The sequence below is a fragment of the Zeus faber genome, assembly GCF_960531495.2.
Source record: "Zeus faber genome assembly, chromosome: 2".
Classification (NCBI taxonomy): domain Eukaryota; kingdom Metazoa; phylum Chordata; class Actinopteri; order Zeiformes; family Zeidae; genus Zeus; species Zeus faber.
In genome coordinates this window covers 12,929,986-12,940,362 of record NC_137189.1, presented here as the reverse complement: position 1 = coordinate 12,940,362, position 10,377 = coordinate 12,929,986, and the positions used below count along the sequence as shown (strand labels likewise).

General features: G+C 38.7%; 1 protein-coding gene across 1 annotated transcript in view; it reads right to left on the bottom strand.

Annotated features, from left to right (window-relative positions):
• Window positions 1-2,591: 2,591 nt before the first annotated feature.
• Window positions 2,592-10,377, bottom strand: part of blk (BLK proto-oncogene, Src family tyrosine kinase) — a gene marked incomplete at both ends in the record, with an annotated part of 16,213 nt that continues 8,427 nt past the window's right edge. The window contains 10 exons of the mRNA XM_080022782.1: window positions 2,592-2,794; window positions 2,887-3,018; window positions 3,197-3,347; window positions 4,518-4,594; window positions 4,892-5,071; window positions 6,857-7,009; window positions 7,899-8,048; window positions 8,154-8,257; window positions 8,365-8,463; window positions 8,632-8,725. Of these exons, the coding sequence (XP_079878908.1) occupies window positions 2,592-2,794; window positions 2,887-3,018; window positions 3,197-3,347; window positions 4,518-4,594; window positions 4,892-5,071; window positions 6,857-7,009; window positions 7,899-8,048; window positions 8,154-8,257; window positions 8,365-8,463; window positions 8,632-8,725 (1,343 nt within the window). The remainder of the gene's footprint in view (window positions 2,795-2,886; window positions 3,019-3,196; window positions 3,348-4,517; window positions 4,595-4,891; window positions 5,072-6,856; window positions 7,010-7,898; window positions 8,049-8,153; window positions 8,258-8,364; window positions 8,464-8,631; window positions 8,726-10,377) is intronic.

Sequence of the window (10,377 nt, the reverse complement as noted above, 5' to 3'; positions counted from 1 at the left end):
CCATTCAATAGAGAAAAAGCAAAAACAGTATCCAACTTTTATTTCAGGGAAGTCAGAAAGAATGCATTTTGAATTTTATCTACTCAACTTGGACTCTGGGGACCCCCAGGGGTCCTTCAAGAGGTTCCAGGGGGTCCACAGCAAAATGATTTATAGTTAAGCTTCACTGTTTTTTCATTTACAAGATGTTGGCACCATTAGATAATATACAATCCTTCACTGTTCCTTCCTAATATAGAATAGACGGGTGAGGAAGTTTGGACTAAGTCATATCTAACAATATAAATTTGGGTTCCAAAGGGAAAATCTGATCAAATGGGCTCCGTAGCCTAATACCTATCAAATGGATAGTCATTAATAAGAAAAAAGGTTGAGAATCACTGCTCTAATGTTCTAACTCAAGAATATAAGGATCCTAACACCAATATGATTCAATGATATTTGAAAAGTGGACACAGAGCCAAGTATGATGGCATTCTATTATATCAATATGAAAGGTCAAGCACAGCAGCTGAGAACTGGTTCTTTCAGAACTTCTGTATAGACATATTTTCCGAAAGGCATAAGAGAATACCTAACAGCTTTTGTCTGCACTAACAAGTTTAGTGCAGACAAAAGCTTTTTGTATATGTCTGTTTCCCTTTTTGCATCCATCCTTGAATTCTCAGTATCAGTGTTAAGTCCAATGGAGAACTGCCAAATGTATCCTGATTATTCAGTTATATTTACGAGTGAAACCCCTAGAATATCCTCTAACATTCCATGCAACTTGCTTTGGTATTAAAACTATGTGACACTGTCCTCTGCTGGGTGACAGTGGAAATGGCCAAAAGGTAAGAAACATGGCTGATCCTTGTCCTTATTTCCCATTTATTTAGTTACAGTAACCTTCATTTATTTTGTTTGAAAAGCTGCTATTTCTCTTTCCAAATATATAATTGGTACTTTTATTTACTCAGAGATTTTCAAGTCACTGCCCGACATAACAGTTTGACAAACACAATCTCTACAGTCTTTGTTGTGGATGTTTAGCGATCAACATGTGAAAAGGATGTCGCAATGATTCCATAATGTCTGTCGCTCAAAATAACACGATCAGTGTTTTTTTTTACTTTCTACATTCTGATGTGATAAGGAAGAATGGGGGGTTGAATTTCAAATACTATATTGTGCAGTCAGTGTTTCAATGCTTTTCTCTTTGCATCAAGGAGCTTTATCTCCACATCTCTCTCATGTGTTTTTTAACCTTTTTTTATCTATTATTATTTATTTGATCATCATTTGAATCATTTGTGTTTCATTGAAAAATGTATGTTGTTTTCAGTATTCACAGTAATATATTTGGTCACTAAATATATCTTTCACAGCCAATGTTTTTTGTTTTTCTTTGGTAGAGTAAAAACAAAACATTTGGCCAAATCTTAGTCCTGTGTTGAATGAATGGCGAGCGTGCTCCCGCTGTGCGATATGAGAGGAATGCTGATTCACACTTCCTGTTTCCTGTCCATACAGGAAGTAGAAGGAAATGACCCCGGGTGGCAGGGTCCACTCCACTGTCTTATCTCTCGGCTCGTCCCCAAGAGAGAGTTTAGTTTAGAGCAGGAGAACCACAATGATGTCCTGTTTAGAGTCGGAGGGGGCCCAGTCTGTCCTGTTTGTATTCTGTATTTGTTGTTGCTTACATGATATTTCATGAACTAGTCATTGACCTTTAGGGTTTTCGAGTAAAGCTATTAAAGGACCATACCAATTGAGTCAAATTGAGTTTTAGATGTGGCAGGAAACTGAATCTTAAAACACTCTCTCTGGTCGCCTCATTTTGTCAAAGCTCCTTAATTTTGTGGTATTCTGTATTTGTTAAATCAATTTTTAAATGGAAATGGAATTAACAAATACCTAATATGGAAAAAATAAAGTAACTTTGACAAAAAAAACGTGATCTGGAAAAAAAATCACGTTTCGTTTGTTCTGAATTTTGATCATTCTAAGTTAATGTACAATAACTATAGTTGACTCAAATTCAAAACAAGAGCACGAGTAAGATTAGAAACAATCTGAATATTTTATTTACTAACTTGTTCATATCAGCTAAGGTAAAACTGCAGTTTGGAAAACGCCATTTTAGAAGCTGAACTTAAAAAAATAAAAAATAAAGCACAAAAAAAAACACACTGTGAAAACAATAAGGGATCCAATGAAAAAGTGCCGGCACCTCGTGCGCTTTGTGTTTTCTTTGTAGTTCGATGTACTACTCAATGGTACCTGGGTTTGACATTCTCACTATACATACAAATTGCTGCATCCAGTAATTTAGCCATGCTTTCATTCAAAATCCATATTTTTGTCTTTGCTATGTCTTCATAGTCCATTGATTGATCATTGTCTTGAATCCACATGGAACGGTTTCAAGGTTTTGAAATGTCCTTCTTGACATTGCAGTATCCGTACCATTGGTGTTCTCGGAGCAATGACAGAAAGTCACCAAAGAAAATGATTTTTTTCATTTATGAAAGGATTTGACGCAGTATACACTTCTGTCTTTGGGCAGGCTTTTCCCCCGTCACGCCCGTTTCTTGTGAGTAATTATCGGGTCACGGCTGTATTTCATACGGTCCCTCGGTCGCCACGAAGAAGTCGTTGAGGGTGTTCTGCAGGAACTCGAAGGTGGGCCTGTCCTCGGGTTGCTCCTTCCAGCAGAGCATCATGAGGTTGTACAGCTCGTCCGGGCAGCCATCAGGACACGGCATCCTGTATGACTGGTCCAGGTTCCTCATCACCTCGGGGTTGGTCATCCCTAGAACGGGGATGGGGGCAATGAGGCGATAGCTGAGATAAGTTCTTCTCATGAGGAAATAGACTTCCTCCAATTTTCTATTTCTTCCATACCTGGGTACGGTGTCCTCCCATAGGTGACTATCTCTGTCAGGAGGATCCCAAAAGACCAGATGTCAGACTTGATGGTGAATGTGCCAAAGTTGATGGCCTCCGGTGCTGTCCACTTGATGGGGAATTTGGCACCTGATCAGCAGTAAGACAGAAATCATAAGGAGGGGTCTCGCCGAAGAGCTAGTGAGTTTCGGCAGTGGGCCCTTAAACTGCAATGCAGAAAATATATGCCTGCGTGGTTGTGAAATGAGACATAACAAACAGCATTTTTTTTTAATCTAGAATTGAATTGATGAGTTGTTTTCTTTACCTTCCTGAGCCGTGTACTCATTCTCTATGATCCTGGCCAGGCCAAAATCTGCGATCTTGCAGTGCAGGGTTTCATTGACCAGTATGTTGGCTGCTCGCAGGTCTCTGTGTATGTAGTTCCTGCTTTCAATGTAGGCCATGCCTTCAGCTATCTGTCAATAACATGAAACGGCATTTCCAAAAAGATTTTTCTTCTGTGATCATTCCCGATTCAATATTTTCAACAAATACATTTGTTTGTGTATCCTACAGTACTGGTTGTCTAAAAACATGGATGTTACAACGCAATAGAGTTTTTGAGTCTTTTGAGCAACAGACTGGTTGCAGTTCAATCAACTTTTATAATTCAATTGTCCACTGCATGCACTAATTTCCACAAATGTCAGACTGAAATTACTAGTTCTGCTTATTCAATTCAAAATATTTTGTTTTTTTATTTCGGTTACATTTCTACATTCGTATTTTCATACAGTCGATATTTATTGACATACGGTCCCCAAGGATACTGCAAGCAGGCCTACACATCATCGGCAAAACAAATGATATACAGTATATATAAATCAAATAGATAGAAACCAATCTTAAAAAATGAATAGATAGAAAGGAATAGATAGAAACATTTGGAACACTGCATTGATCTCCACTGTCCTCGCTTGTTCACTGTGAGAATGAGAATGTGACCGTCGTGATGCTTGTGGTGGGATGTGAGCCGCAAACATTTATTTTGACATTTTTAAATGGGTCAGAAAAGGTCGGAAAACCGCTGTTTCTAAAAAGTTGGCCTAGAGAGGAATTAATTACCTCCGATTTGGCTCAGCTTTCACCCCCTGCATACACAGAGGGTGTGTGTTCGTGCCGGGCTCTGACGCAGTGTGTGTTCTAGCAGGGTGGTTTGAACAGGAAGTTAAAGTGTGTCTGAGGGGGGGCAAACACAGAGTGGATGGAAAAAACCCCCAAAATAACACGACTTCCTGTCCGGATGTTAATAATAGGCGCAGGGCGTGGCTTTCGAGTTTTATAAGCGATATTTCTGCCACAGAAACCTCAACAGCAGCGTGTTGGAAAAAGACTGCTCGCGCTCCAAACCCAGCAACATTAACCCAGATAAAAATAGAAAGTGTTCTCCGAGTTTGAACTCAAGCGCACGTTTCAAAAATGTGTGAGAAGTGGACGTCATCGTCAGAGGAATCCAGAAAGCACGAGCGGTTCCTGGTTGTTTCCCGGAAAACGTTTGACACCGGAGCATATTTTGTGAGAAAATGATAAATGATGAAACGAGAGGAGCTTTGACTAATGGAGAATGAAGGAGAGAAGGTTCCCACCTGTGCCGCCATGTCGATCAATTTCGTCAGCTTCAGCTTCTTCCCCTCGTCTGTTTTTAGGAAGTCCAGAAGACATCCTTCAAAACAGGGAACAGAAAACAGCACTTTTAGAATGAGAATTAAGTCATTAAGCCTATACTAAAGTACAGCTTTAGTAAGCTCAATGTTTTAACATACTTTTTATCAGCATACTTACACTATACTTCAGCAAATTAATATTTATATTTATATTTATATTAAAGCAACCTAGTCCCTCAATACAGTTGTGTGTAAAGATGTATTGCAATAACAGATCTTCTTCAATAGTCATGGGGTCTATCGGCTTGTTACACTCTCTCTCTCTCTCTCTCTCTCTGTCTCTCTCTCTGTCTCACCATTGATCATGAACTCGGTGACGATGAGGATGGGCTCCTTGGTGACCACAGCGTGCAGGCGCACCAGCCTGTCGTGCTGCAGCTTCTTCATCAGGTTGGCTTCTTGGAGGAAGGCATCTGGCTCCATGGTGCCCTCCTTCAAAGTCTTAATGGCCACCTTCTGACGGTTCTGGTAGTAACCTGGAACAAAGTGTGTGCTATACTTAATGTAGCCAGGAGCCGTGGATAGTAATTTAAAGCAAACATAAAGCCAAGGGTTTATTATTTATGAAGTAATCTACGGCACGTAGACCTCCATATTAATAACAAATATACTAACGACAACAAATCCCCCCGGGTGTAGCGCCCTTTGAAAACTTTGCGGTGAACATATTTGTTTATTCCACCGCTCTGTGGAATACTTGATTCTGATTGGTCAACAGCCGCAATCAGTGGTCAGTTATTTCTGAATATTGACCGCTTTCTATTTATAATGACCGTTGTCAAGGGCAACCGCTCCCTGCCTTTATTCACGGCCCTCATTTCATGCCGCCCACACGCTAATGCTAACACTAGCTAGCGCCGACACGTTGTGACACTACATAGAAACTACGACGAGGTCGGTAGGATAAAGGTTCTGTTATAGTCGCTGCAAGTGAGCCATGTGGTTCAAGGCAAGCAAACGGCCAGAGAGAGCACGAGCATCATGGTTGACGCGTTGCCATGCAGATGCCGTGGCGATATTCTCCTGAAAGACTGTGCAAAATCCACAACGGGAAACTGAAAGAACTGCCGTAAACATTACAAAGAAGAATAACTAGAAAAGAGCAGTACAATTAAAATAGAAAGTGTTCGATGTATGTACAGTGGTACTTTGACTTACGAGTCTAATTCATTCCGTGACAGAGCTCGTAATTCAATCTGCTCGTGTAGCAAATCAATTTTCCCCATTAAAATTAATTGAAATGCCATTAATCTGTTCCAGCCCCCAAAAAACCACCCCAATTTTTTTTTAAATAACAAAAATGTATTTATAAATAACAAATATTGTATAAAAACTTAATAAAACATAATCAAAGAGAATGTAAAGAAATAAACTGGTTTTATAAAGTGTATTTACATGGGAGATCAGACAACTTGGACTAACGGAAGATGCTGGCGGAGGTGGAGGGTGGAGGAGATAGGCGGAGGAGGTTGGAGGAGTTTGTTTCGTTTTGTGCTTTTTCGGTCGCTTTCCTTTGTTACTCCACTTTATTGCTGAACTTAATTGCTACAATTTATTATTTTAATTTTTTTTTCACTTCACTTTCGCTTAACTTAAAGAAAAAGAAACTACGCTCCTCTTAACTCACATTTTTGCTCGCAAATTAATAAAAAAATTGACGGAGGGGCGGCTCATAACTCGGAAAACTTGTATGTAAGTGCACTCGTAAATCAAGGTACCACTGTATATCTATTCTAGTCAGTGCAAGGTTTAGTCGTGAGTTTGTGCAAATTGTCAGTGTAAACATTACAAAGAAGCCCCGAGGTACTAAAATAGTCCAGATCTTTGGACAGAGACGGCGCTATGTCCTTCCATGAAATTCAACGCCATCTGGTTATTTTTGTGGTCATGCATGGGTACAGATCGTACCTGCGGACCTCTTTGCACAACCTGACTTCACGCCATTGCGCTGCTGTAGTCGCTAAACGACACTACGGCTGCAGCGACTGGAACGCAGGCTCAGTGGTATACCAAGGGGTTCTTTGTAGGGAAGTTTCTTTGCTTTGTTGTCGTGGACTATTTTTACGCTGAGAAGCGGAAGCTTTGCAGCGCTAGGCATGCTAGTTAAAAAAGTAGAAATACTATCTAGTTACAAAACCATTTCAACACATGGAGACTTGCTGTAGTCCTGGTTGCCTATTTTGCGATAATGACCGACTGGCTGCACATTATAACCCTCGCTTAAATTTCTACAAGAACTAGCCCTGGAGTGTGTCTCTCACCCATCCACACTTCTCCAAACTGTCCAGCTCCCAGCTTCTTCACCATTTTCAGCGTTTCTCGGGGTATCTCCCACTCGTCCTGCGACCACGGTTGCTGTGGCGGCGTCGCTTTACAGGGAGCGTTCAACCTGTGGCACAAACCGTCGGCTGTGCCTGTAATCACGCCATTTATTTGTTATAAGTCATTGTTATCGTGACAGAAAAAGGTGAATCTTAACACCTTTTGAATGCATCCTTCTCCAAATGACTCTAATCATCCAACATGCCGTGTTTGTGCCGGAGCCTTTGCGTCATAATCTCTTGTATCTGGCGGGTTAAGCAGGAGGTTCTGCTTCTTATCTTGTGGTTGATACGCAGATTAGTGTGCTTCTCATACAGGAAATACACGAAAAAGTGTGAAAGTCAACATTTAATTAATGTTCCTGAAGCTGACATATCAGCAATACACTGAATCTGTACGATTACAAGGTTATTTACTTGCCCACGCTCAAACAAATGCTTAGCTCTTAGTGAATTGAGGATTTGTTTCAGAGTTCTATCTATGGCCCAGACTTTCTCTATTTCAGAACTTCTGACCTTTATAGTCGCAGGCACCTTCTGCAGCAGCTTCAATAGTGGCATCAGTAGTGGTTGCGGAAAGCATTACTTCTACTCTATCACATCTTACTATTTCGGCTTTCGTGCTTATTTTAGTGATTGATCTGCGTTGGCTTGATCACCTTTGTGCAATGCTGATTTTTTTTGTCATTTGGATGCATGTGTGTGTATTATATACATTATTTGCAGTCTGTATTATATGTGATATCTGGAAAAAGGCATGTAAACTAATGTGGGTGGCTGAATGTATGATATTTTATTATATTTCAATAATTCAATATTAATAATAGTAATATCAGCAATTATAAATTATATATATATATATATATATATGTGTTTAAATTCATACATAAAGATAAATAAATGAATACATTTTAAAAAGCATACTTTTTTTACTTACTCATTTATGAATTTATTTATATATTTATATATTTTCTCAACTCACGGATGTAGTATTTGACCAGTTCCTGCAGTGATGGGAAGGTGACGGAGGGCGAGATGTAGTAGCCGCCGTTGTCCAGAGCTCGGATCTTGTAGTGCTTCACCACGTCTCCCTGATCTGGCACAGAATCTCTGATTGACAGCGAGAGGGCCCCTGTGGGGATGTACATAACAAAAATTACATACATTTCATCGTCGCCTTTGCTCGCGGTTTGCACGGAATGCAAAGTTATGCACAGCACAGAGGGGGAGGCCTCGCCTTTCGACGTCTCGCTCTCTCGAATGAGGAAAGAACCCCTTTTATTTCCGGGGGCTAAAAGCAGCCGTTCTGTCTCTCTCCTGCTCAAGTCCTTGAAAAACCATCTGCGATATAAAAGAAAGGGAGATGGTTGAATAATAAGTTGCACAGCACCGTTTCAGGTCACCGCTGCTTCCGAGGCTTGATTTCTTGGCTGATCTGCCAAACTTACTTTTCCACCTCTAGAGAATGGGCCTTGACTACATAGGTGCACGGTATGAATCCCTTGTCTGCCGTCACTAGGGATCTGGCCAGCCACCACTCCCCATTCCTTAAAAAATGAAAAAAATCAGAACATCAGCGGGGTAGAAGATACAAGAGCACATGCACATGTTAAGTTTTAAAGTAAGATATATAATACTTAGTATCACTTTAGTCTCATTACGCTCTGCAACAATGTGAATGAATTATAAAGACCCATTATAAAGTGGTGACTTACTCCTGCAAAACCTTGAGCCTCTCTCCCTTTTTGAAAGGTAGATCATTTTTGTTGGTGGGTTTGAAGTCGTGTTGAGCAATGACAACATCTTCATCTGAGCACAGTTGAAACAATAAGTATTTATGGCCAAATCATAATGTAAAAAAAAAAAAAAGCATTAACACATGAAAGTTCAGATAAAGTTTAGCAGCAATTAGAAATGTATTTCATTATTCAGTGATTACCATTTACTGAGTCACAGCAGCCGCTCTGTAGCTGAAAGCAAAACATAAATGACTGAAATACATTTAGGCTAAAAAAAAGAATTTTTAAAACATGAATCACAATATTGATGTAAAATATTTGTTTCTTCTTTCATCTTAATGCTGTGTACTTACCGTATCATTATAGGAGTTAGATGCATGAGAGTTTTTACTTTCTTTGCGTTCATCTTTCAGTTGTTTCTGACTGCTGCACATGCAACCCATCCTACAATATAATATAATATAATATAATATAATATAATATAATATAATATAATATAATATAATATAAAATAATATAATATGATATTATGCAGATACATTTCATTTGCCGTTATCAAAAACACACTCTTCTTGAGTTCTACGTCTTCTCTATAAAAGTAGCTGTAACTTTTTAAACCTCTTACCTGATAAATTCAACTCTCTCCACTCTCTGTGGTGTCAGTCTCCACTTCTCCCACAATGGAAAATGTCTCTGGACCACAGTTCATAGATCATACTGGGGCTGAAAATGAAAGAGACTGGGACTTAAATAAAAAAAGGACAAATATCCAGATATCTGGCAGCTATGATTATTTCTTGGCATCAAGAGCACAGAGAGCAAAAAGACGCTTGATAGAGGAAGTGGGTGTATATATATATAAGTGGGAGAGCTCACTTACAAAATAAAACATGTATTTAGAAAAAAAACAACACAACATGTCATGCGTGGAAATAGAGGACAAATAAAATCGTAAAAAGACCAAAGTGTATTTATTTACTTGTTATTTCTGGGGAATGTCTGGTTCCATATATCAATGTATTTTTGTTAGTTGCTTTAAGATTGTGGATCAATTAAAATATGAATATCAAATATTAATATAATGTCAAATATTAACATGTTACTATGTTAATGTGGAGACATAAGTAATTATAATAATAATAATAATAATAATAATAACAATAATAATAATAATAATAATAATAATAATAATAATAATAATAATAATAATAATAATAACAACAACAATAATAATAATAATAATAATAATAATAATAATAAAATTACCACCTTTAATATGTCAAAATCAGCTTGGGAAACAATTATTTACAGGGAGGAATTAACAGTAGTTTAATTAGTATTCACAAATAGTTGAAAATGTACTTTAGATGTCTCTGGAAATTATTAATTAGGAAGTAGTTGAAAATATGTTTTATTTCATCATCTCCCACAACTGGTAACTAGTAAGAGTCATGCAATGTATTTGTATGTTGTCATTGCAAGCATCTAACATTTTGGTTCTTTTATTAGTGACTATTTTTCATTAGTAAAACCATTCCATTCTTTCATTACACTCACACACACACACACACACACACACACACACACACACTCGCACACACACACACACACACACACACACACACACACACACACACACTCGCACACACACACACACACACACACACACACACACACACACACACACACACACACACACACACACACACACACACACACACA